The sequence below is a fragment of the Sciurus vulgaris genome, assembly GCF_902686455.1.
Source record: "Sciurus vulgaris genome assembly, chromosome: 11".
NCBI classification, from domain to species: Eukaryota; Metazoa; Chordata; class Mammalia; order Rodentia; family Sciuridae; genus Sciurus; species Sciurus vulgaris.
The window spans coordinates 65,382,751-65,410,318 of record NC_136472.1 but is presented as its reverse complement, the minus strand read 5'-3'; the positions used below and the strand labels follow the sequence as shown (position 1 = coordinate 65,410,318).

General features: G+C 36.9%; 3 protein-coding genes across 9 annotated transcripts in view; 1 reads left to right on the top strand and 2 right to left on the bottom strand.

Moving 5' to 3' along the window:
• The window catches only part of LOC306640996 (uncharacterized protein), a 57,598-nt gene extending 41,506 nt beyond the window's left edge, over positions 1 to 16,092 (top strand). Inside the window, exons 2-3 of the mRNA XM_079105770.1 lie at positions 11,290 to 11,388; positions 15,309 to 16,092. Coding sequence (XP_078961896.1) covers positions 11,290 to 11,388; positions 15,309 to 15,449 — 240 coding nt within the window. The 3' untranslated portion in view covers positions 15,450 to 16,092. The remainder of the gene's footprint in view (positions 1 to 11,289; positions 11,389 to 15,308) is intronic.
• LOC306640978 (olfactory receptor 6B9-like) lies at positions 1,186 to 26,735 on the bottom strand. Of its 7 annotated transcripts, none has more exons than XR_013757976.1 (5): positions 26,613 to 26,735; positions 25,798 to 25,915; positions 24,415 to 24,553; positions 5,098 to 5,213; positions 1,186 to 2,591 (listed from the first exon to the last, which is right to left on the bottom strand). XR_013757976.1 is itself a non-coding variant. In XM_079105751.1 (2 exons), the coding sequence occupies exon 2, from the start codon at positions 24,162 to 24,164 to the stop codon at positions 23,220 to 23,222; it is 945 nt and encodes a 314-aa protein (XP_078961877.1). In that variant the 5' UTR covers positions 24,165 to 24,553; positions 26,613 to 26,729; the 3' UTR covers positions 20,784 to 23,219. The 7 variants fall into 7 exon arrangements, 2 of the variants coding, with proteins under 2 accessions (XP_078961877.1, XP_078961876.1); XR_013757977.1 differs by having other exon boundaries at positions 1,186 to 2,572; XR_013757978.1 differs by lacking the exons at positions 1,186 to 2,591; positions 5,098 to 5,213 and adding exons at positions 10,844 to 11,062; positions 11,267 to 11,358.
• LOC306640987 (olfactory receptor 6B9) lies at positions 3,495 to 4,917 on the bottom strand. Its single transcript, XM_079105760.1, has one exon. The coding sequence runs from the start codon at positions 4,793 to 4,795 to the stop codon at positions 3,869 to 3,871; it is 927 nt and encodes a 308-aa protein (XP_078961886.1). The 5' UTR covers positions 4,796 to 4,917; the 3' UTR covers positions 3,495 to 3,868.
• Positions 26,736 to 27,568: the final 833 nt, after the last annotated feature.

Below are 27,568 nucleotides of genomic sequence, written 5' to 3'. Positions count from 1 at the left end.
CTTCCCAGATGAGATGGTTTAACCATTCACCAATGTGTGGATAGCACAGGATATTCAAAGACCCCAAATATATTGTTGTGTGTAAAAGCGAGCAGGTCAGTAAAGAAACTGAACATTTCTAAAACAAAACTTTCCAGCTTTCTGAAAATGGGTTATAGATGTTCTGACAGATATTGATCCTCTGATCCTTAGAATTACAGAACAGGAACTAGAGTAGTCTGTCTTCAGGCTGTTCATCTTTAACTGCAAGCAGTTTCTGAGAGACTCCTGTGAGAATGTCCCTTAAAAAATAAAATATGACATCTCTCCAATAGTATTGCTGATGATAAGTATTATAAGAAACTTGTGCCCTTCACTTCTTCACCAAACCCACACAGAAGACCAAAGACATAGCATATATATGGACAGTTACTTCACTAGTCAACTGTGCATCTTGGATAAAGAACTCCACATTGCTGACAGAATTTTCATTGTAGGTTCCTTAGAATACATGTTCATGCTCCAGGTATCAGCACAGCTGCCACAGAGAATTAAACACTGCCCTGGACCGTGCAACCACTATAGATCTGCACATGTCCATGCTTCCATCCCTTGATCCCCTGCTGCTTCACAAACATGCCATTATCAACATGGCTGTACCCTGACCATTACTTCCCTGGACCCCAGAGACATAGTCCCTCCACATGACTTCTGTTTATGGCCTATTAAAAATATTAATAGTTACAATAACATGGTAGGCAAAGCATAATAAAAAGATGCAAAATGTAACATCAAAACATAAGATGTTGGGGGGCATGTTGACAAAAGGGTAGAGATTTTGTATGATGAAAGTTAAGCAGTTATTGGCTTAAAAATAGTCATTTATGACTATAAAATGTTTGTGTGAACTTTCTAGTAACCTAAAAATAAAAACTTGTACTAGAAACACTGAAGATAAAAAGTAAGGAATCAGGAACTGGGGTGGTGGCTCAATGGTAGAGTGCTCTCCTAGAATATGGGAGGCACTGGGTTTGATCCTCAGCACCACATAAAGATAAATTAATAAAGGTACTGTGTCCATCTACAACTAAAAAATATTTTTTAAAGAAAGTAAATAATCAAAGCACTATAATACATTACAGACAATGTATAGTGGTATTATGGTATTATTATTGTCAAATGACAATGGAAGTCAGCAGAAAAATAAGGATCTGTAGAACAACCAGACAAATGTACAAATGACACAAGAAAGTCCTCATCTATTAAGACTCATTTTCAATGTAAATAGATTAAATTCCTCAATGAAAAGACACAGAGTAGCTAAATGGTCAAAACAAAACAAGACCTTACCATATAACCTGACTATAACTAACTCACTTCAATTTTAAGGACACACATCGATTGAAAGTGAAGGAATAGAAAAACATATTCCATGAAAATTGAAACCAAAAGATAGCAGGGGTAACTAATTAACCATTTAACTATCAACTACTTCACTATTTAACAAAATAACCCTTTAAACAAAAATGTAAAATGGCACACAGAGTTATTATATGATGTTAAAGGTGTCCATTCAATAAGAAATCATACCAGTGTAACTTCATATTATGTACAACCACAAGAACGGGATCCTAATTGGAATGGGTTGTACTCCATGTATGTATATGTCAAAATGTGCTCTACTGTCATGCATATCTAAAACAAATTAAAAAAGAAAAAAGAAAACAACTAAAAATATGAATATACCCAACTTTGGAGCAACTGTATATAGAAAGCAAATATTAATAGATCTTAAGTGTAGGTTGAAATAGTGAAGGTATAAGGTATAAGAAATAGTGAAGCTAAAAAGTATAAATAAATTGGAAATTACCATGGTTTGCAAAGCATCATAATCTATATAAATGTAAAATAAAACAATCTTATCTGGCATTGTATAAAAACAAATACAAAATGGGAAGGACATGTAACAACAAGGTAAATAAAGTAAAAATGAAACATAGATGGTGTGTAAGTCAATTAAACATTTAAACATTTAAACTAATTAACACATCAGACATGTTCTCCAAAGTGGTGGAGTAAAATAGTAAGTTTATCATTCTTAAAACTTTAGAAGATCATATTTCATTAATCGATTTATTCAGTTTTCCTACTGACCCAGACAAAATACATCTCTCTTCTACCATTTTATAATGACTAAATGAAAGCATATACTGTCACAGGAAAGCAGGGAGCTGGAATTCCAAACCTTGGTTCTTGTGTTCTGACAAAAGAAAATTTAAAGTCAGACACCAAAATCCATGCAAGAGAACTTTATTGTAAGTGACAGTACAATCGAAGTGAGGTGAACATAAAGCAAAAGCAAAGTAAGGCTTAAGCAGAGAACACTCTCACAAGAGAGAGGGTCATCCCCGAAAAGAGAATGACACAGGAGACAACGCTGTCTCCAAATTTATTACTTTTCAACATTTGCCAGGAGAACTGGAGACCACCTTCTGTATTCTTTGCCAAGCAGATATTCAAATCCTCTTTCATGTTGAGCAGTGGAGTTTTTGGCCTTTTTTTGGTCCTCTCCAGAATGGTCATGGTGGCCATCCTATTTAGGGGAGTTTCATCTACAAGTCAATCCCATGTTAATGTGGGCTTTGGGTTCAGTAACCATTCAAAAGTTACCTTAGTGTGCCTGTGCCACTAAAGAACACCCCCTTCTCAGCTAGTAGGAGATACTTGGCACCATAACTTCTAGTTTTATCTTGACCTTTATGATTCCTGTCAAGAATCAGTCCTATAAATCCTTCTTTCTTGAGGCATCCCCCACTCCACGCCACCCTCCACCTATCTCACCAACCCCATTATCTCTTTTATTTTTGTTTATCCTTAAGGTTTGTGTGCCAATGCTTTTCCACAGGTAATCTGCTACAAAGTATGTACTCATCTGCCTTGGTAGTAACTTTAAAAAAGTCTTAAGAATAATTTAACATAAACCTGAGACCTTGCCCATGCATTTCACTGCTCATTGCTAGCTACTACCTAACAATGCTACTTTGAGGATCTCACATCTACCTTCTCAAAATTGAAAGAAAGGTAGATATTCTGGGAAACTTGGAAAAATTCTTCATATCTAGACCAAGTACCATCTAAGCAAAAGCATTTGGTCTCTTGTCCATACCAGTGCTTCCTTTACTTGAAAAGGAATGGAATTTAATGAACAGTCACTAGTTTTCCTGAAGTTTGGCCCTGATTCCATCCAAAATATTATATGTAGAACTTCCAACAGTAAAAAGGCATTTAAAGCATAAAATTATATACATATCACATGATATATATATATATTTGTTTCTCTATGCCATGACAATTAATGCATATCCTTCTTTATACTATTTCAAATAGAACCTACAGAAAGCTTGCCATTCATTTGATTAAATTTTAAAAACAAATAAAATGATGACATATTATTAACTATAAAATAGCCAGATCTCAGCCCTCTTCAAAGCAATGAACAGACCATACCCATCACATTTTATACAACTAAAAGCACTCTTTTTCACTTCTTCCAAGAGCAAGAGAATTTTTAAAATAAATAATTAAAAATGGAATAACCTCAACAATGAAATTCTGAAAACAGGTAATAATCGATTACTTCTTAACATGTTCTTCATAAACAATAAAATCACAACTCTTTTACTAATAAATATCTCAGAGTTTTAACTACTTCATCTACTGCCTTATAAAAGGAAGCATTTAACAAAGACTTAACAGAAAGGAATTTTCTTTGATCTCTGGTTAAATCAGTGTGTTTAAAATCGTAGACTCTCCTCTAATGAAGGTGCTTTTTGTGGTTAAAGCAAATGATGAATGATGTTCTCTTCAGCAAAGAGAATCTCTCAAGGGCTCAGCCACTTGCGATGGTTTTTCTGATGGCATCCTTGACCTCCTTGTTCCTCAGGCAGTAGATGATAGGGTTAAGCATGGGGGTGAAGACTGCGTATATGGCTGAGATCAATTTGTTAGAGTTGAATGAAGCAATGGCCCGAGGTCGGACATACATGAAAATCACTGCGGTGTAGAAGATGACCACCACTGTAAGGTGAGATGCACAGGTGGAGAAGGCCTTCCGCTGCCCCGTGGCCGAGGGTATGTGCAGGATGGTAGAGACAATGAAGGCATAAGAAAGGACAGTAGCGGAGAGAGGAAACACAAGGATAATGATGGCTAGCACAAAGTCTACCCTCTCAGCCATAGATAAGTCCATGCAGGCTAGTTTGAGGATAGGTGACACATCACAGAAAAAGTGGTTCAAGATATTATTGCCACAGAATGCAACTCGGGAGATAAAGTACACCTTTGCCATGGAGATGGTGAAGCCACTCACCCAGGAACTAATGGTCAGTTGAACACAAAACTCTGTGGTCATCATGACTGGATAGCGAAGAGGCCAACAAATGGCCACGTAACGGTCATAGGCCATGGCAGCCAAAAGCACACATTCAGTGCAGGCAAGTGAGATGAAGAAATAGAGCTGAGTCATGCATCCCAAGAAGGAGATGGTATTGGGGCGAAGTAGGAATCCAACCAGCATCTTGGGGACTGTGACAGATATATACCAGGCCTCCAGAAAGGACATGGTGCCCAGAAAATAGTACATGGGCTTGTGCAGAGACCCAGTGACCCATACAGTGAGAATGATGATCAAATTCTCCAACAGTACAAAGAGGTAAGTGATGAGGAAAAGGAAGAAGAGCAAAATCTGCAGCCAAGGGGCAGTAGGGAATCCCACCAGGATGAATTCACTAATATCAGTGATGTTTCCCTTCCACATAGCTAGATCATCCAAAGACAAAGATTAATTGATAATAACACCAAACCGAAGAGTAGGATCTGCATTGGCAGCAAGGGGCCCTCAGACTACAGATACTTTAAACTTTAGAGCCATCATCTAGCCCTAGGATTTAGGAAACAAAAAAGTCACAAATTCTCCAGAAAATCAAAGTCAAATACCTGAGAACAAAGAATGCAAAGCAAAGAATGTCAAATCAGAATTAACAAGTCAGACTCAGGATTTAGACCTTAGGATCTGGGTCAGAAAGAGGACTTCAGGTAGTACTAGGAGAAAATTCTTACTTAGTCCTTATATTCCCAGATTTCAGAGGCAGCTTGAAGGTAGGAGATTATAATGGTTGAAATCAATGCCAAGGATGGTCCAGATGGCTGGACAGAGAAGCTGGGAAGTTTAAAACCTGGAAAAAATAAAAGCAACAAATCGACTGAAAAAGTCAAAAAAAAGAAAAAAAAAAAAAAAAGGCTGGTCACAAGAATACTTGAATCTGGCCTATTCCTCAGATGTGTCTTATGAATACTCTATCAGTGAATCTCTGCATATATTTAGGGCCATGGTTTTTAAAAAATGGAATGAATAAAGGTCTTTTAGAATGATTAAACACTATGTACTATTTGCTTGTTTGAGGAGGTTCTGGCATTAACAAACCTACTGTGTTGGCAATCATCTAACAGTATAGCACATGCAATTGTGTATAAGTTACAATATTAATGTCTTACATAAAAAACACATTTCGACATTGTAAGACCCCTAGTAATAAAAAATGTTATATATATAACTATTATATATACACACACATTTGTATATGTACATACATTACTGCTGTAAACATTTAATATATGTGTATCTGCATATATAATAATTCCAGTAGTCCCCCTACTTATCCAAAGGGGATACATTCCAAATTCACAGTAGATGCCTGAAACCATATATAGTACCAACCTCTTTATATTCTATTTTTTCTATTTGTGTATATCCATGATAAAGTTTAATTTATAATTAATAAATTAATATACAGTAAGAGATCAATAATGATAGATAATAATAAAACAAATATTATAACAATTTGGTGAATAAAAAGAGGGAAATTACAGGGTGAGGGGGCAGGAATATGAAAGATGGTTATTGAGACAGACGTCATTATCCTATGTATGTGTATGATTACTTGAATGGTGTGAATCTACATAGTGCACAACCATAGAAACAAAAAGTTGTACCCCATTTTTGCACAATGAATCAAAATTCAGCCTGTAAAAATTAAAAAAATTGAAATTATTAGAAAATTTACAGAAGAAGATATATAGGTGATTCATAAATATATGAAAAAGTGTTCAACATCTCTAGTAATTAGAGAAATGCAAATTAAAACAACTCTAAGATTTCATCTAACTCCAATTAGAATGACTATTATCAAGAACACAAGCATTATTAATGTTGGCATGGATGTGGGGAAAAAGGCACACTCATACATTGCTGGTGGAGTTGCAAATTGGTGCAGCCCCTCTGGAAAGCAGTGTAGAGATTTCTCAGAAAACTTGGAATAGACCCACCTTTTGACCCAGTTATCCCACTTCTCAGTTTATACCCAAAGGACTTAAAGTTAGCATACTACATACAGTAAAGCAGCCACGTCAATATTTATAGCATCTCAATTCACAGTAGCTAGATTGTGGAACCAACCTAGATGCCCTTCAACAGATGAATGGTTAAAGAAACTGTGGTATATATACACAGTGGAATGTTATTCAGTCATAAAGAAGAATAATATTATGACATTTGCAGATAAATGGATGGAACTGGTGAATATCATGCTAAGTGAAATAAGTCAATCCCAAAAAACCAAAGGCCGGATGTTTTTCCTGATAAGTGAATGATGATATATAATGGGGGTGGGGGATGGGGAGTAAGAGAAGAAAGGAGGAACTTTAGATTACATAAAGGGAAATGAGAGGGAGGTGGGGGCAGGGGTATGAAAGATGGTGGAATGAGACAGACATCATTACCCTATGTACACGTATGATTACACAAATGGTATGAATCTACACCTTGCACGACCATAGAAATGAAAAGTTGTACCCCATTTGTGTACAATGAATCAAAAGGCAGTCTGTAAAAATAAAAACAATAATAAATTTAAAAAAATAAAATAATTTTTCAAAAAAATTTGAATGTGGTCTCTTTCTCAAAATTTCTTACTATATTATAGATCTTAGTATCCTTGGTGATGTTTTCTTCTTTCCTTATTAATTAACTTCCATATTGTCAAAGGAAGTACTTTATGGTTTCTGTTTAGCATATCATAATTGCCTGTATCACTAGTTTTTTACTTTGGGGTCATAATTATCTAAAATAAGGATTACTTGAATATTAGCATCACAACAGTAAATATGATAAAGAGATAACTATTAAGTATTAATGGAGGTGGGTAGTATGTACAGTGTGGATATGTTAAAGGGGTTCATGTCCCAAGCAGTACAGAGCATGACAGTATAAGATTTTATCATGATACAGAAAAACACATGCAATTTAAAACTTATGAACTATTTGTTTCTGGAATTTTCCATTAATATTCTTGGGTTTCAGTGAACTGTGGTTGACCATAGGTAACTAAAGCACAGAAAGCAAAATCACATATAAGGGGGGACTACAATATATACAAGTGCATGAGTCACATGTCTTAGTTCATATTTCCTTCCTAATTTGTGTAATTCACCTGTCTTCTTTCAAAACTGGCTCAATGACCTAACATTACAGCTCAAAGTCCTAGAAAAAGAAGAAGAGAAAAACACCAAAAGTAGTAGAAGACAGGAAATAATTAAAATCAGAGCTGAAATCAATGAAATTGAAACAAAAGAAACAACTAAAACAAATTGACAAAACAAAAAGTTGGTTCTTTGAGAAAGTAAACAAAATAGACAAACCCTTAGCCACACTAACAAAAAGAAGGAGAGAGAAAACTCTAATTACCCTTAGCCACACTAACAAAAAGAAGGAGAGAGAAAACTCTAATTACTAAAATTCACAATGAAAAAGGAAATATCATGACAGACACCACTGAAGTACATAATGTAATGAGAAGCTACTTTGAAAATCTATACTCCAAAAAAATAGAAAATACTGAAGACATCGACAAATTTCTAGAGACATATGATCCTCCCAAAATGAACCAGGAGGACATACACAATTTAAACAGATCAATATCAAGCAATGAAATAGAAGAAGCCATCAAAAGCCTACCAACCAAGAAAAACCCAGGACCAGATGGATTCTCAGCTGAGTTCTACAAGATCTTCAAAGAAGAACTCATTCCAATACTTCTCAAAGTATTCCAGGAAATAGAAAAGGGGGGATCCCTACTGAACTCATTCTTATGAAGTTAATATCACCCTCATACCTAAACCAGACAAAGGCACACCAAGGAAAGAAATTTTAGACCAATATCTTTGATAAATATAGATGCAAAAACCCTTAACAAAACCCTGGCAAACGGTATCCAAAAACATATTAAGAAGGTAGTGCAGCACCAAGTGGGGTTCATTCTGAGAATGCAAGGTTGGTTCAACATCCAGAAATCAATAAATGTAATTCATCACATCAATGAAGGTTAAGAATCATATGGTTATTTCAATTGACACAGAGAAAGCATTCGACAAACTACAACACCCCTTCATGCTCCAAACACCCGAAAAAATAGGGATAGTAGGAACATACCTCAACATTGTAAAACTAATTATGCTAAGCCCACAGCCAGCATTATTATTAATGGAGAAGAAGTGAAAGAATTCCCTTTAAAAACTGGAACAAGACAGGAATGCCCTCTTTTACCACTTTTATTCAACATTGTCCTTGAAATACTAGCCAGAGCAATTAGACAGACTAAAGAAATTAAAGGGATATGAATAGGAAAAGAGGAACTCAAGCTGTAACTCTTTGCTGATGACATGATTCTATATTTAGAGGATCCAAAATACTCTACCAGAAAACTTATAGACCTAATAAATGAATTCAGCAAAATAGCAGGATATAAAATCAACACACATAAATCTAAAGCATTTTTATATATAATTGATGAAACATCTAAAAGGGAAATGAGGAAAACAACTCTGTTCACAGTAGACTCAAAAAAAAAAAATACTTGGGAATCAATCTAACCAAAGAGGTGAAAGACCTCTAAAATGAAAACTACAGACCATTAAAGAAAGGAATTGAAGAAGACCTTAGAAGATGGAAAGATCTCCCATGTTCTTCGATAGGCAGAATGAATATTATCAAAATGACCATACTTCCAAAGGTGCTATACAGATATAATGCAATTCCAATTAAAATCCCTATGATATTTCTCATAGAAACAGAAAAAGCAATCATGAAATTCATCTGGAAGAACAAAAGACCCAGAATAGCCAAAATCAGCATACTTCAGTGATGCAATCACATCAATGTTCACAGCAGCTCAATTCATAATAGCTAGAACCAACCTAGATGCCCTTCAATTGATGAATAGATAAAGAAACTGTGGTATATATACACAATGGAATATTACTCAGCCTTAAAGAAGAATAAAATTATGGCATTTGCTGGTAAATGGATGAAGTTGGAAAATATCACGCTAAGTGAAATAGGCCAAGCCCAAAAAACCAAAGGCCTAATGTGTTCTCTGATAAGTGCATGACAATATATAATGAGGGGGGTGGCGGGGGAAGAGAAGAACAAAGGAACTCTGGGTGGTGTAGAGGAAAATGGGATGGGAGGGGGTGGGGGATAGAAAGATAGTAGAATGAAACAGACAATATTACCCTATGTATATGAATGATTACATGAATGGTGTGAATCAACATTGTGTACAACCATAGAAATGAAAAGTTGTACCCCATTTGTGTACAATGAATCAAAATGCAGTCTGTAAAAATAAAAAAGATTTTAATTAAAAAAAAAAAAAGAAACTCTAATGACCATCCAATCAATGTTGGTCTAAGGTTACCAATACATGTGCAGTACAAAAAGCTAAGGATAACACAGGAAAATTAAAGCTAAACGCATTTTAAAAAATGCTCAAATTTTATATTTAAAAAGTCTTACTTGATGAATTCTTTCTGCTCCTTGACTCTGAAACTTCCTACTATATACACTGCTGGAAGAAAAGTTCCATTTAAGGAGTTGCCTTAGCAATGAGAGGACTTAAGATGTGTAAGTACACAGAAGGGTACTGAGCTTCCAGGGCTCAATGGGAGCAAAGGAGAAATTGAAATTTAGGTAGAAATATATGTTGGCTTAAAATTATAAATGAAATGAAACTAAAAAGAGAAATATATTTCAAGAAGACCAATAGAGGTGATGTGGAAAAGAAAATGCAGAATACAGAGAACTGGAAAGAAGAATAAAATGTGGAATTTCTCAAGTGTTCAAAAATTATTTCTGATTTATACGTACTTTCTGACCTAAAAAAACCTCAGATCACCAATAAGGTAGTTGGTTTAATGAATTGGAAAGTTGAACACAGTGAAATGAATTCAAGTTTGATTTGTTTCTCCACTAAGAAGAATTCTCCTTTAATTAATTTTAACAACTCTCTCAGGGAAACAAATTTTGCCCAAGAGGTGTAAAGCAGTAAGGAAGCAGCACATAGATCAAATCCAAACAATTACAGAATAAGGTTGTAAAGGAATTTTATACCTGAGTTCACATTTACTCATGTCTGATCTTTAAAGAATCATAGAGACATAAAAGCAGCATAACAAGAAACATGGAAAAAGGAAATCCCAATATTCAAGAGTGTACTTAAGCATTAAAGGAAGTACATTACACTGGAACAATAATTGAAGACCTAAATTCTAGTCCATTTCTCACTTACTAACTTTATAATCTGAAGCAAATCTGACATCATTTAAACCAATTCACTTACTAGTGAGAAGGGGTTATATTATAACCCCCCAAAAAAATCAGCCAATCTTGAATACAAAAATGTATAGAGTTATTAGTAGTTACAATGAAGATCTACTGAATAATTATTTGAAGTCTGGCCTCATGCTGGATATTGAAATATATAAAGATTAAATAGATTCCTCTGTTCAAAATCATGGGATAGAGATAAACATTTAAGCAAGCCACTATAGTCCAATGTCATATAGCCACAAGATGGATACATGCCTAGGTAGCCCACTGAAGGAAGGATGTAGTAATTCCTACACCAGTGGACTCCAAAAACAAGCAATAGGGCTTTCTTCTTATCTGCACCTGGACAGCTGAGCCCTGCTGGGGAAAAAACATCACACAAGAAGACAAATGATACAACCACAATTTGTTATGACTAAGATAAAATGTATTTCATATAAATATTTCAATCAAAGAACCATGTAGGGAAGGTCCAAGTGGTTCTTGGAAGCAGGTTGGTGTGTCACACAGGGCTTAGCTGGACCACAGACAGTGGCTGGCTGTCCTTCAATGGTTTTCAGTCACCTCACTCTCCACTTCTCCCACAGATCCTTGCCTCTGATCTCCAACGTGAAGTCCCACTTCCTGCTCCAATTCACAGAAGACAGTTTCACCTCCTATTTTACAAAAACGAACAAGGCTACCAGGTATTAATTTATTCAACATCCCATACCAAATCTTACGTGTTCACCCTCTCATGTCTTTGCTTTTTCTGTTCTTCTTATCTAAGACCAATTCTCACTTCCGCTCTAGTTCTCATTTCTCCGGAAACTGATTTATCAGATATCCCATCTCTTTCTGCATATTAAATTCATTATTTTTACAATTATTTAATGAGCACCCCTATGTGACAAAAGCACTGTTCTGGATGTCTGGGATAACTCAGTTAATAAAATAGACAAACACAGCAAAAAAAAAAAAAAAAAAAACAGAAAACCCTGATCCTAAGTAGTTACATCTAGAAAAGAGATACAAGCAATAAACAGGAAATAAAATAGATATAAATTAGGCATTGTTAAGCTCTGAGGAGGAAATCAATAGACCAAGGTAAGGAAGATTGTTGCAGGTGCTGGCAGCAGGTTGATATTCTAAATAGAAGGGCAAGGACAGGCATCACTGAGCAGCGGCATGAAAAAGGAGAAGGCACTATCCATCGAATTCGCTGAAGGAAGAACTTTCCAGATAAAAGAAATATGTATTTCAGGTGATGCACAATGTGAGAAACAACAAGGAACTGAGAACAATTGGAGCAGAAGTAGTGGAGGAGAGAAATGGGGTCCAGAAGCAAGAGGCCAGGAAGAAGAGGATGGGTCATCATTGTGCTTCTGAGCTGCAGTAATCATGTTGGTTTCTTTGAGAGGATTGGGGTGACTTTGGAAGGTTTTCAGCAGTTGAGCTATTTAAGAATTCTTAAAATAACTTCCTGATGACAAGTTATTCTTATCTGAATCATTCCCAAATATTGGGCGATCAATCATCTCTTCCTAAAAATAATCATATTATTCCCCACTGATCATATCTTCATGTCTGTTTCAGGACACTGTACCATCTGCTAAGCCTCTCTTCCTTTTTCTTCTGCTTACTTTCTACTGCTGCTGCCTTTCAAAATATCCCAGGTTTTTCCCATTTAAAATATGTCAATTTCCCATTTTCTGGCCTATTCCCTCCACACTTTTAACCCTACTATGGCCAGGTAGTACTAGTCACTTAAAACACCAGAACGAATGACTAGTCTAGAGCTGCCTCTCAAGGGAGACAGACAGGCAATAAAGAATGTAATATACTGTAATAGACATTACAATAGACTATTGAATATGGTGAGAATCCAGATAGAGACTAATCATTTCTGTCTAGTGAACCCAGAAAGCCTTCTCCAAACCATTTGGACTGAATGAAGTATGACAGAGATTTGGAAGAGAGAGCATAGATGGACAGAGATCAGGCTAGAAGGTGAGGTGATGTGTGACTAGCTCTCTTACTTTGCACTTTTTCCTGCTACTAATCTCTCCCCCTTTCTAACACACTGAGTTCTATAGCATCTGACAGATTATCTCTTGTCGCCGTAGTTACATGTGAAAAATGAGACAAGTCCCATTTACATTTTCTTTACTTTTACCCTGAGCTCCTTTTACTTTTTTTTCCATTAATTTAATTTTATTTTTTAAAATTTTTTAATTCATCTTTTAATTTTTTACAGACTGCATTTTGATTCATTATACACAAATGGGGTTCATCATTTTGTTTCTATGGTTGTACACGATGTAGATTCATGCCATTCATGTAATCATACATGTACATTATTCTTGAAACCTTGAGAAGGCTACTAGGATGGTGTTGCTGTACCCATTACCTTGATCTCTGCCTGCAGCCCACTGTTCTGGGTACATGAGGAGGGCCATCAGGACCTGCCCCATGCTCTCTCCTTGCTGAACACTCACTCAGTGTTCCTACTCAGCCTACAGCTCCACTCCCCCTCTTTACCTTTGCTGTCCCTCAACTTGCACAGTCTCCAATCATACCGATCATATTCATCATTTACTGGGTATCTCTCATATGGCAGAATGTGAACGAGGCCCCTTCCAGATACTAGGTTACTTAACTCTCACAACAATCTAATAAGGGAGTTATTATTGGTCCCATGTTACAGATAATTAGATAAATAATTTGGCTAAATTCACACAAACAAAAAGTGGCAGAGATGAATTATAAGACTATTTGTCTCCAAATTCTATACCTTTTCTACTGTGCAACAATCCTCCTTTAAATATTACTTCTCATTTCTCTCTCTTCTCTCAGCCACACTCCCAACTTGTATCTCAAATAATATTATGTATCCATCATCAGTTCTTTCCCATTTTGTTCATCCTCCTGATGGTTCATCTTGACCCTTATAATGAAAGCAACTTTTTTTTTCAAACTTTCTTTTTTGTCCAAACTTTCCACCTCTGAATTTTTTTAATTTTTATGAGCAGTCTGAAGTTCCTAAAATCTAGTTGTTTTTCATGAGCAACTTGCCTCCAAGTCTATATGTTCAAGGCCTCCTAATATTTGTGGTGATCTTCATTCACCCCTGGTTGAAACCTCATATGTGCCTGAAGTCTGAATGTACATAACCCACTGCTCTGTACATTGATTTCTGGTCCAGTCACCGACTACAAGTACTCTAACCATTACTTAGCTCTGAAAGTCATTATTAGGAGTAGAGTGTAAGCTCATTCAGAGAAGCACACTCATCTGCTGAGTCCGAGAAATAGAACTGATTTGAGCTACTCAGAAGATGCTATCGATGAAAAGCAGATTTTCTCAAGAAAAAGAGAAAGTAAGCTGGCCTTCTCTTCACAGTACAGGCTTGTCATTGGCACTGCCACCTGGTAAGTTTCCTTAGGATTCTCTGGCCAGATTACCCCCTTCCTCTCATATTCGCCCCTGTGCCTCTGCAGCACAGTGCAGTCTGCCCTCAGAGAGCTGAGGGACATTATGGAGATGGCAGCTGCTGAGCAGGCAAGTCACACTGCGGTGTCTGAGACACTCCATGACTCACATCGTCTCCTCTGACTGATTGTTTACTCTGGGCCAGAAACTGCTCCAGAGTTAAATGTATGTCACCTCATTTGCTTCTTACATTGTCCTGCGAGGGAGACTTTTTTCTCCGCATACGACAGATAAGCAAAGTGAAGCTCAGATTAATTAAATAGCTGGCTCCAAGGCACAAAGTAAGTGGAAGGACTTATTCAATCTGTGAATATTTAATAAATGTCTTTCAGGGACCAGACCTGTAGGGATAAAATGATGATCAAAATAAACATGGAATACAATCTTACCTGAAAGAGGTATGTGATGAGTTTACTAAAAATTATCCAATAAAAAAAAATTCTTCATAAAGCCCAAAAAGAGAGGCCAGATAAGAATAAGGGGAGTTCACAAATAAAGGGAGGATTGTTTTCAGCCAGGTGGGCTAAAACACAACTATGAACATATGTCCCTCAGATCTGAAGCCATCAGTGGCTGCTTACTGCAAGCCTGTTCCTTGCATTGTAGAGTGAGTCTTTCATGATCTGATGCCCACATTTGTCTATATCTAACCTTCTTCCTTTGTCAGATACTCAGTCCAAGCATGAGTCACACTAAAGAAGTTGTAGTTCTTCTGGGCAGCAGTCACTTTGAGACTATAGTTACACACACTTCATCATTTACCTGAAATTTTTTCTAATCTTGCCACCTGGCAAGTGCCTATTCAAATTTCATCCTAACAAACCAGCCCTAAATACCAAGTCCTATCACCCACTCCTGCCTATTACCCCAACTCTTTTTTGGTACCATCTCTAGTTTTATAACAGTTTGGACCTTATAACATCATACATCACACACATCATTATGTTTACCTGTCACTACTGTTAGATCTGTGGACACCATGAAAATACATTTTTATCCTGCTTGTGATTTGTTTTTGTTTCTAATATCTAGTACAGTTTCTGATATATGTTTGGCACTTGATGAGCAAATAATTTGTGGGGCTTAATTAAGATCGGATGTCTCACCAAACTGCATGCCGTTTATTTCTCTTTAGGAATCTGCTGGAGTAGGTCATCATGGTTGCATCTGGCTTGGAGATCTTGGTTCAGTTGTATGGGGGTCAGATCTGAGGACAGGTGTCCTGAAGAACATGCCCTACATCAATCACACCGTGAGTCTTTGCTTCTCCACCTGAAAGGAGTTACAGAGAGGTGACAAAGGAAATGGAGAAAGGAAATAGAGGCTTTGCAATAGCCTAACATAAATCCTGGGAAAATGCTTCTCTATCAAGCTCAAGAGTTCCACAGCTTTAATTCTTCTCACCCAGGAAAGACTCTAGGGTCCACAAAGATTGTATGGGAATAAAAAATATTCTCTTATCAATTCAAAGAAAATGTAACATCATCTCAATTTGTATGTGTCAAGAATTTTAAATCCAAAGTTCATAGTTTACTTCTGGGCCTGTTGGGTGTCCCTGTCGGATAAGAGATAAAGATGGGAGAGAGCTTTCTGTTTACAAGTGATTTCTCTCTCTGATCCGTTCACTGTGTCTCTTTCCGGTCCTCTCACTCTCAATCTTGCTGGCTCTTGTTCTCATTCTTGGTCTTTCCTCTGCAAAGGGCTAACTCTCTATGTTGACCTTTCCCATGGTCTCACTCAGACAGACCCTGGAGCTGGATGGATCTAGGTGCTCAACAGAGATGACTGTTTTTTTAAAGGCACATCCTTGGGGATCTGATTCACAAGTGCTGTGAGCAATGATGACAAAGAAGTTAGGGAAATTTCCCTAATGATCTCCATAGGTCAACAAAGAAAAATGCAAGATGGTTTTCAGGTAAAGAGAGGGAGAAGAACAGCAGCAACAGGATCATGGCAAATCAGCTTGGTGTCCGATCCTAATTCTTATTTTTTTTTACTTCCTCTCTTTCTGGGGAAAAATTTATTATGACTGGTCTGCTTCTTTAAGATATGATGTTATATAGAGGGGATGCTGGGGAGAGGATTAAAACACAGAAAAGTGATTTTACAGTGTTGACAGAGCATACAAAGCTCACAAGAGCAGAGCTTTCTCTCCACTCCCTCCACCCAAGTAAAAAACGTATATAATTGTACATAGGATAGAAATCAAGCATTAGTGGGTAAAGCAAATTTTAAAATTCCGTTTTGTACCTAGTTTAATTTTGTATCTTTTATCTTTTAAGGACACTTTTCTTGTCTCTTCCTTTTGGATTTTTTTACATTATATGAATAATCATTAACCTGAGGAAGAGATTTAAAAGGAGAACCATTCATTCTAAGAGATCTACAAAGAAAAAAAGACATAATCTAAAGCAGAGAAGAAGACAACACACACACACACACACACACACACACACACACACAAAGCAGCTGATAGTATTTCTGCTCTAAACTAAATGGCAATCTTCTATTTCCCCAACTTAATTTTTCCATGTTCCTTTACTGACAGAATGGTAAGATTTTGCAGGTCAAGATTAGACTGAGGGTCAGAGGAAAAGGATGGGGAGACTACTTGGGCTTTGCAAGGCCTGGGAATTAGGTCAGTGGAAGAAGAAATGATCTTGTATCTGAGAGCTGGGCCAGGCCTGGTCACCAGTCAGGATAGGGAGAACACAGGTCTAAAGTGAGACAAAATGTCTGTGCCCACATTTCCCCTGCATAGAACTCTCTTTGTAAACAAGAAGTGAGGTAGCAGTAGCTGAAGGTTATTGTGCACTATTTGGAGATTTTTTTTCAGTTCTTTGTTAAATGTTATTTTATTAAAGAGCAACAAACACAAATAAGTTGATGAAGAGAATTTTGGTGCCATCTTCACAGCTTTCATGTAAAAATATTTTCTTCACTAAAATTCCTGAGTGAGAACAATAATATTCTTGATTTATGAATGATTTTATAAAAACAACTATAAATAGTATAACAATTCATTCATTAAATTAATAGCCTTTACTCAAAGTAGGTAAAATAACCATAAAATGCAACTCAAAAACATAGTTATTACTATAGCTATTTTCATCATTTGTCTAATGTAGGGATTTATAAAATATTGTTCCAAGTGTGCTTCTTAATATTCATAGTTTATTAACATGGTTATTTTGGTTAATAACTGAAACACTGCAACTCTAGGATATTCCAGATACTTCAGGGACTAGTAGAACTACCCATTCAATCTCTCAAGATGGAAACTTTTGAATTATTGTAACATGTAATTTGTTTACCTTAAATTTTTCTGTAAATGTTTGAAAGATTTGAGACTGTCATGGGTAAGGCCATAATGACATCTATGGCTACATAAGAGAAACTATTTACTGCTCAATTCACAATAGCCAGACTGTGGAACCAACCTAGATGTCCTTCAACTGATGAATGGATAAAGAAACTGTGATATATATATATATATACATACAATGGAATAATACTCAGCCATAAAGAATGATAAAATTATGGCATTTGCAGGCAAATGGATGAAATTGGAGAATATCATGCTAAGTGAGATAAGCCAATCTAAAAAAAAAAACCAAAGGACAAATGATCTCCCTGATAAGTGGATGATGACACATAATGGGGGTTGGGAAAGGTTAGTGTTAGGGTTAGGGTTAGGGAGGGGGGCAAGAATGAAAGAAGGAAGGACTGTATAGAGGGAAAAGAGGGGTGGGAGGGGTGGGGGGGAAGAGAAAAAGTAACAGAATGAATCAAACAACATTACCCTATGTAAGTTTATGATTACACAAATGGTATGCCTTTACTCCATGTACAAACAGAGAAACAACATGTATCCCATTTGTTTACAGTTAAAAAGAGAGAGAGAGAAGCTATTTACAGAAAACAGACTACATCAGTAAGATGTGTGCCTGCCCCATTGTAAAGGCTCCACTCAAGTTATCTAATTTAACCCTTTCAACAACTCTGCAGACTGTTATTACAATTTCCCAGTTTACAAACAAGAAAATAAGGATTCAGAACAATTAACAATTTTCTTAGGGTGATGTATTATATAGTGAAATCCTCTCTAGTTAGCTTTAAGCAGAAAGGGAATTTGGTTCTTATCAATTTTTTGAGAGGACTGGAAGAAATGCTTGAGGCTGAGCCCCTGAGACAACGGTCAGCATCAGAATCACCTGTCTCTGCCACAATAGAAAAAGCTCCTATTGCTGCAGGAGGGCTGATGAATCAGAAGCTACTGGCTTCAGGACTTCTGCCATCATCCACGTCAGCTAAATGGATGCCCATACCCTGCCTTTCTCTGCCTACAACTTGTGAGGGACTCAAAGTCTTACTCACATAGAGTCCACACACGAGTGAGATATGTGGCATTTGTCTTCCTGCACCTGACTTATTTCAGGGAGCATAATGTCCCCTACTTTCATCTGTGTTGTCACAAATGACAGAATTTCCCCCTTTCTAATGGCTATATAGGCGGATAAACGTTTTAGTAATCTACATGGTGACTATAAGAAAAATGATACATTATATATTTCAATATTGCTAAAAGAGTAGATTTGAAATGTATTCAACCACACAAAAATGATAAGTAGGTAAGGTGTTTGAGTTGTTAATTAGCCTGCTCAATCATTCCACATTTTAAATATATATGAAAATATCACACTGTACTCCATAAATATACACAATTACCATTTATAAAAATAAAATTTTAAATATAAAAATCCAAAGAATCTCAGCTTAAGGCATCAGACAGCCTCAGCCCTATAGTTTTAAGCTTTCTGGCCTTGGCATGTGAGAAAGTATTGAAACGAATATTAAGAGCTAATCTAGGGGCTGGGGAGATAGCTCAGTCGGTAGAGGGCTTTGCCTTGTAAGCACAAGGCCCTGGGTTCGATCCCCAGCACCCCCACCAAGGAAAAAAAGAGCTAATCTGTGATATTTGTCTTAGCCACAGAACTAACACTTGAAAGTACTGGAAAGAACAGCTTCTGGATATGCCAGGAGGTTTTAAAGGTGTCATTACTGTGACTATAGACTAAAAGCATTACATATATTAAAACAAGAAATCATTTAAAAATATTGACCACTGAATATATAATAAGTGGAGGTCATTTTTAGAAACTGAGTCATAAACAGATAACAAAAGAAATTTATAATGTAGAATAAGAAATAATGTGTGCATTTGAATCCTTATCAGTACAAGGACGAGTTTGGAAGAGTGTTATAACCAAGACACTGTCACTTTGAACAGGAGTTAAGCACAGCCAGAAATCCTTGCTTCTTGATAGATTTCAGGATAGAATCAATACAATCTGGAAACCGAGGGAAAACGAAATACAAACAAACAAAAAACCAGGAGAGATCATGGAGGAGCTTGGACTTGATTTTTAAAGTGTTGTGAACAATCCTACTCATCTTGTACTTAGTCAAATTATTATTAAGAGTATGTGTCAAGCAGTGTGCCAGATGCTTTCACATATATCCATTCTCTTTTAATTTCCGTATCAGCTTTTGAATGTAGATATTATGGCACACATTTTACAGATAAGGAAACTGAAACTCTAATAATCCATAAAAGACACAGAGTTAACAACTGGTCACATCAGAGTTTTAAACTAAACATTTGTCTACAAACTCATCTACTTTCCTCATATTTTCCCCTTAACCAGTACCCAACGGGGTAGTTTTAAAAATCAATATCGGTTAATTGTTAGAAGATTGTGAACATCCTTGAGTGAATCAGCAGCACTTGGGAAGGGGCGTGGAAGAAATTCTTCCACAGTTCTTAAAATACAGCCTGATTTACTCTGGCAAGAGAAGAAGAGCACAGAGAACTCCTCCTGTTCTCAGCAAACTTAAACTCATTCTGGAGAAACAAAATGCTTCCTACTGGAGGTCTACAATAAATGCAAAATAGGCAGCCTCAATATATTTAACACCTGAGTTTAAATTTTCTGATTGTGTTAGCTTAGACATCTCAAAATTTCAATTTGACAGTGGCATCATGTGGGTGGAAGAAAAGTAGAAATTATGGAAAAATTAAATGTAGAACGAAATGGTATTTCAAGTTCTGACCTATATTCCACTTAAAGAGAAAATGAGGTTAGTTCATACCATGTTATTGATTTCAAAATGTAAAAGTGAGTTTTTAAAGCAGCATGGTCATTCTGAGTATCCCCACAATGATTTATTTCAATCTGACTAATAATTGTTGGATTCCTTATCAGTCAGGATCCCAGAAAGAAACAGAAAACAATCTCTGATGAAATTTTTGAGTAGAATTAAATGTTATAACCATCTGCAGAAGTTGGACAAAATGAAGACAACCAGTCAGGGATATTGAGCCACATAAGGACCAGCAGAGCAGAAACCCAGCGACAGCTGCAGCTGGGACAGGAGTGCCTGTGTTACAGGAGTTGCAGCCATTACTGGAGTCACACAAGCCAGCCAGGAAAGAAATTTACATTCTCTGTTTGCATCCTCTAATTTCCTGCTGGTGCTTCCACCTGGCCCAACCAAATTGGAAGCCAGAGGTCCCATGATCAGTTCCTCTCACCTCCTTGGAGATGGGGTATACAGGGAGTAAAAACAGAGTCAGGAGTGCAAAGTAGTAATAACTAGTACAAAGCCTGTAATATCATGCACTGGGGCAGATATTGTAGATACAAAGATGAATAAGTTTAGTTCCTACTCTACAGAAGCTCACAATATAGTGGTAAAATCAAACACATAAACTGATAATTGTCATTCAGAGTGAAAAGGTGCTACAGCTGAATATTTAATCAACTCACCTTGTTCTGCTCCACTTTGTCAGTGACTCCTGTTCATCTGGTAGGAGCACTACAAGCTGAGGATTTCGTATTTGCAGAAACTAAAACTACCATTATAGAACTTATTATATATCCATATGTTTTATGAGAAAATTTTAATACTGCAATATTTCAATTGGTAAGGATGAATTTTCTTCTCCGTGTGATCCCTTTCTTCCTTGTTTCAGTTTAAGTTCAAAATGTACTAATCATCTTTTAATTGTTTGAGTTTGTTACTATCTCTCTTGACTCTTGACCTTTCCTCTCCCCACAACTCCAATTCTCACTGCTATCCAGCATTTCACACCCAACTAACACATTAGCCTAAATGCTACTTATGCTGGAACATTCTCTCTGATCACTTGGCCATCCACCTACCATTTGCTGCCACAGTACCTATATTTGCATCATCACACAGCACACAGTATACTTGTGCTCTTGTCGTTATTCACCTCTGAACTATTCAAGGGAATAATTTATGTCTACATGTTTTGCTTTGTTCACCATTTTAGCCCCACAGAGTATCATGGTAATGGTCTTAGAATGAAGGTAAAATTGGAAAAGGCTTATAAAATCACCAATATTATTATTCATATCAATGCTGTTTCATCATTGATAACCCAATGCAACCACAAACACCATTACCACAACATGGCATGGACAGGAGACATAAGAAATATTCAATAAATGAATGAATGAGCACAGCAATAATTGGTTCATTGTCGCTATTGAATACTTTTAGGTGAATAATATCAGAATGAATGTCTCATGTTTAGGATAAGTAAAATACAAGGTTTACTTGGTGGAGGTGGGGAGAAATAAGATATTATTGAAGTTTATGGATAATAGAATTATTCCAAAACAGCTATTATAATAATAACCAAAGAGTATTTTGTATTTAAATCATATTGAGAATTCTTAAGTATAGAATAACATAATAAGCACAATATATAAGAAATTAGCCAAGGTGTGTTGAATAACTTTGAGGGTAACTTAGATAAAAATGGACAAATAATATTGGCATCACACATGAAATGGTAGGGATATATAGTTAGAATAGCTCTTCCTGATTATTTCTTCTATACTTAGTCTCAATTTAATGAAATTTATAGAATTCTGGTATAGTACAGTTCCTTACCTAGTTAGCAGATGTCTCAATGATATCTAACACTCATTTGGTCTTAGGAAATTTTGTATTTGTTTTTCATTAATCTGTAGGTAGCATCTATATTATAATGGTGTATTAAGAGTTTCAGCTCAAACCTACATTAAAGTAACAACACCCCATTAGTTTGTTGGTGGTGGCATGATACACCCTGGAAAACCAAAAGAATTCAAGAACTCAAAAAAAAAGAGTCTTAAGAGATATATAATCAACTGCAAAAATGACAGGAATATCAATTATTTCATCTCTTGTGAAACTATTGCTCTGACCTCTGTAATGAGGAATGACTTGTAATAGCCCTAGAAGGAAGTTAACATTGGAAGAGAGTCATAAAATGATAAATATTATTATTAATATCAATTGAAGTGATCAAAACCAGCACTATCACCATACCATTATCAGTTATCACCACATCATATCTTAACCACTAGACTGCTTTGTCCTTCAACAAATCAACGTTTGTTAGCTAACTTCCCTCCAGAGTCACTGTCAGAATCTTGAAAGGGAGGGAAGGAGAAAGAGAGAGAGAGAGAGAGAGAGAGAGAGAGGAAGAAAGAACCTAAAACAGTGGATTCTAGAGTCAGACTTCCTGGGCTCAAATAATGACGTAGATAGTAATTAGGTTCCAATCCTGAACAAATTATTTACCATCTATGTTCTTCATTTTCCTAATTTGTAATGACAATAATTAACTCATAAAATATTATGAGAATAAAATGGTTTATTATGATTAAAGTGCTAAGAACAATGGCTTACGAACACTAAATATGTATCATACCTGTATAATTCAAGGCACTTATAAATATCTCATTGTTTATAAATAATAATCCATGGTTAGAGTGACAAATGTTATGAACTATTTCCTACATTTTCTCCTGTTTCTTCTAGAATTTTTCCTTTTTACTTTTCTCATGCAGAAATTTCTTTAGGAATCCAGGTTGTGGAAGAGTGCTAGTAATAAACAGGACCATGACAAATGTCATGGAAACAACATCCTGCACGAAACACTGTCTCCTCCTCGGGGCAGCAGAGATCAGCTGAGCAGGAGGCACTGGCCTCCCCACAAGGTCTTTTTTATAGCATTCTTGACTTCCTGGTTCCTTAGACAGTAGATGAAAGGATTTAGCATGGGTGTGAGGACTGCATACACAGCTGAGATTAGTTTGTTGGAATTAAATGATGCAATAGCTCTGGGTCGGACATACATGAATATCATGGCTGTATAATAAATTATGACTACAGTGAGGTGGGATGCACAAGTGGAGAAGGCCTTCTTCCTTCCCTGGGTGGAGGGTATACGCAAAATGGTGGACACAATGTAGATATAGGAGAGGACAGTGGTGATGAGAGGAAAAACAAGAATGACAATTGCCAAAGCAAAGTCCACTAACTCAGCTGTGGACATGTCTTTGCATGCCAGTTTGAGGATTGGTGAGATATCACAGAAAAAGTGGTTCATGACATTGGAGCCACAGAAGGTGACATGTGAAATGAAATAGACCTTGATCACAGTGATCATGAAGCCAGTCATATAGGAGAAAACCACCAGCTGCACACAATAACCTGTGGTCATGATGACTGGATATCGCAGAGGGTGGCAGATGGCCACATAGCGGTCATAGGCCATGGCTGCTAGAAGCACACACTCTGTGCAGGCTAGAGAGATAAAGAAGTAGAGCTGGGTCATGCAACCTGTGAAGGAGATGCGCCGTCTCTGCAGGAGGAATCCATCCAGCATCTTGGGGACTGTGACGGAGACATACCAGACCTCCAGGAATGACATGCTACTCAGGAAATAGTACATGGGCTTATGAAGGGAGACTGTGACCCAAACAGTGAGCATGATAACAAGATTCTCTGCTACCACCAACAAGTAGACCAGGAGGAAGAAGAAGAAGAGCAGGAGCTGCATCCCTGGGGCAGTGGGGAAGCCCACCAGGATGAACTCACTGACCAGAGTGATGTTCATCTGCTGCATGACTGACAGCACTTGGAGATACTGGAGTCTTCTATAGTAACACCATGAAAATGAAGATGTCTATGGCATCAGATGAAAGACAAAAATAAGTTAGCAGTTCTGTCTTCTTGTTAATCAGACTCATTAAATAATTTCTGTTACAGAGACTCTTTTGCAAAAAGGAGATGTAAATGTTTCCATCAAAGTTATTTTGTTTTAATAGAAGTTTCTCTGAATTAAAATACATTTCCAATCAGTGATTATAACTTACCTATTGACAATGACTGGAATGTCAACATTCACATCATTCTTTGTTTCTTTTTTAATGAAGATAGACCCATTTGTTTCTTCCATGTTAATTCCATTTCTTTATTTAATTAGGAACTTACCAAACAAATATTTATTTCTACCTGAAATAAAACATGGAGGTAAGCTTTGGAAAAGAAAATGTTCCAAAAGTTTAGTATTTCTGGGATCCCTCCATTTTAGTGTTTTGCTCCAGCCCAATTTCTTCAAATTGGAGTCTGAAGAAATTTTTAAATTACAATAACTATTGGAAAATTCCACATCTACAAAAACCAGGTCATGTGACCCAGCAACATTTGCTTTCCAAGCACACTCCCCTCCGGCATGGAAATTTCTCCCTACTGCACTCAATTTTCTACACAGTCCTTCATGACCCAATTGCTAGAACAGTGATTGGCAAATACATGTATATTAATTGAATATGTATTATCAAGTAAATTAATGAATCCCTTGCAACTTTGATATCCATAGGGAGTCAAAATCAGGAGAGAGATCACCTGGCTCTCTACCGGCAAGGCACATATCTATCACGCATCTTTGACACAATTGGAGCTTGCATTTCCAGGATACTTTGATGAAAGTTAGGTCTGAGCCCTGATCTCCACTAACTTGATAGGTCACTCTTTCTAAAATACCCAGTGTTATCTCTGGCTGAGATCCAAAGAGATGAAGAGGGGCAGGAGAGCACATGAGCGCAGCACAAGGACAAGTGGATCTCGTAAAGCTGGAAGATCAGCATTTTTCGTGAGCTAGCTCAAATATCTTATCAATTAATTTTATTACAGAACTCACTTATCCTTAAAGCCTTTAATCAAATCCTGCCTTTAAAACATTCCTCACTAGTTTTGCCAAACTCCTGTCCATCACGCGTTGTTCTCTTTGCACAGAGAAGGCGGTAGACCATTCAGAGTTCACTCTGTTGTGCCCCCTAGCTAGAGATCTTCTGGCCATATCTCTTGGCAAGAGGCTGAAGGATGAAGTGGTGAAATACATATTATTGGCACCACTATCTCCTTTCCATAGTTGCATGCATTAGCATGGCTCAGCACTTTTTGCTGGGTAGGAGAAGATTGCCCTTTAATCTCAACCTCCAATCTACACTTTCTGAGGAAAGTGACTAATACACTACTGAGGAAATTGACTAATAAGGAGCCCCGGCCTAGTTTTTTAATCTGTAGCCAAAAGCATTTGATGGAAAAAAGAAACTTGCCTGGTATCAGAGAGTGACTAGTTTTTCCCATTACCTAACCTCATTAGAAGTCATCACCAATACAGAGATTATTACTCATTAGATTGTGTGTTAATAATGCACAACTCCCTCCTCAGCCACAATTGACCTTATACCCACCTCTGCACAGAAGAGCACTGACTTCAGAGTCAGAACAAGGCTTCAGTGTTATTTACATCACGTAGTTGCTATATCATACTGAGCAGATTACTTAAAAAGATGTATTTCCATTCCTCTCCTATAAAATGGGAACAATTACAATAATGTCTTACTGAACTGTCTTGTGAGAATTGAATGTGATGGTTCATGGAGATCATTTAACATAGGACTTAATTCATAGTTATTCTCTATAAGCATTAGCTGTTATTGCGTTAAACTATATTTATTCATGTTTACTTGACTGTATGTTTTCACTCTTGTGTACTCATAAACACAGTCATTCATTCCCTTTTTGCACTTTTCCTGTTATATTCTGGGGGACAAAGTGACCCAAATTTGTGAGAGAATAGGATTACAGCATCTGTAACAATTTCCAAGTTGCAGATCTCTTATGCCTTCTTCCTAATTAACTCTTTAATGAAATATTTTTATTATTCAAGCAAGCACGCCCATTTCCTTCAAAAAAAAAAGTATCTTTAATATTCTTTAGTTTAAAGCATGTAGAAATGCAAAATCAACTCTTTTTACTGTCCTTGTTGTAGAAGCAAAAGCATTAAGCTTTGAGATCTCTATGGCATCCCAGAAAAGAAATTTTTCATTATGATCTAGGACTTCTTTTTTTGCAGTCCTTAATGCATTTGTCCTAAAGGGGGAAAACATTGACTGATGTCTTCTACAACAAGAAACATATCTGTTAGTCAGTTATTCTGCTGCTGCAACTAAAAGAATCTAACCAGCACAATTATAGAGGATAAAAAGTTTATTTGAGGGCTCACAGTTTCAGAGGTCTTAGTCCATAGAAGGCTGGCTCCATTCCTCAGGAGTCAAGGTGATGCTGGACATCATGGCAGGAGAGTGCAGCAGAAGGAAGCAGCTCACATGGTGATCAAGAAGCAGAGAGATAAAGACAGAGTATCCACTCTCCAGATACAAAATATATACCCCAAAGCCACGCCCAATCCAATCTCCTCCAGTCACACCCTGCCATTTCAGTTACCACTCATTTAATCCCTATTAGGAGATTAAAGCACCGATTGGGTTAAGACTCTTACAACCCAATCATTTCTCCTCTGAACCTTCTTGCATTGTCTCACACATGAGCTTTTGGGGGACACCTCACATCCAAACCATAACAATGTCCCTCATGCCCCTAACACCCAAAAGATTCAGATCTTCCCAAATCTCCCAATTTTGAGTATGGATGTACTGAATCTTCATTTCCCATGTTATTCCCCTAAATACCCTTTCTGATGTTCAAGAATGGTACCTGCATCCATTTCCCCATGTCCTTCCTCATCATTTTGGGAGTTTTCTTCAGGAATCAGTCAATCTTTCTTGGTATCTCCATCCACTGACCAAAGTCTATCTGTCCTTATACTCTGAGACTGGAAGATTCTTCAGACATTTATACTGATCGTGGGAAAGAAAACTGGTCTGCAGATTATCATACTCCCTAGAGACCCATGCAGCATCCTTGCTTAGACTGCATGGTAGGTATTGAAGCTGCAAAGCAAGAAGACAGGAACCCGGCAGGATGATATATTCAGCACTTGCCTAACCTGCCTTTTTTCCCCATGTGTTCTCCCCAGGGCCAGCTCATACTCAGCTTGTCTTGGCTCTAGGGAAACCTGATGTGTATTGCCAAGACTATGTCCAGGGGACCTGGGAAGCTGAATCTCTGGCTACCTATCAATTTCTGTTTAATAATGAGTACCGTTTATTTATGCCTCTG

Excerpts from the sequence above, each read along its gene's own strand:
- LOC306640987 (XM_079105760.1), bottom strand. The coding sequence starts at position 4,795 with ATGTGGAAGGGAAACATCACTGATATTAGTGAATTCATCCTGGTGGGA.
- LOC306640978 (XM_079105751.1), bottom strand. The coding sequence starts at position 24,164 with ATGCAGCAGATGAACATCACTCTGGTCAGTGAGTTCATCCTGGTGGGC.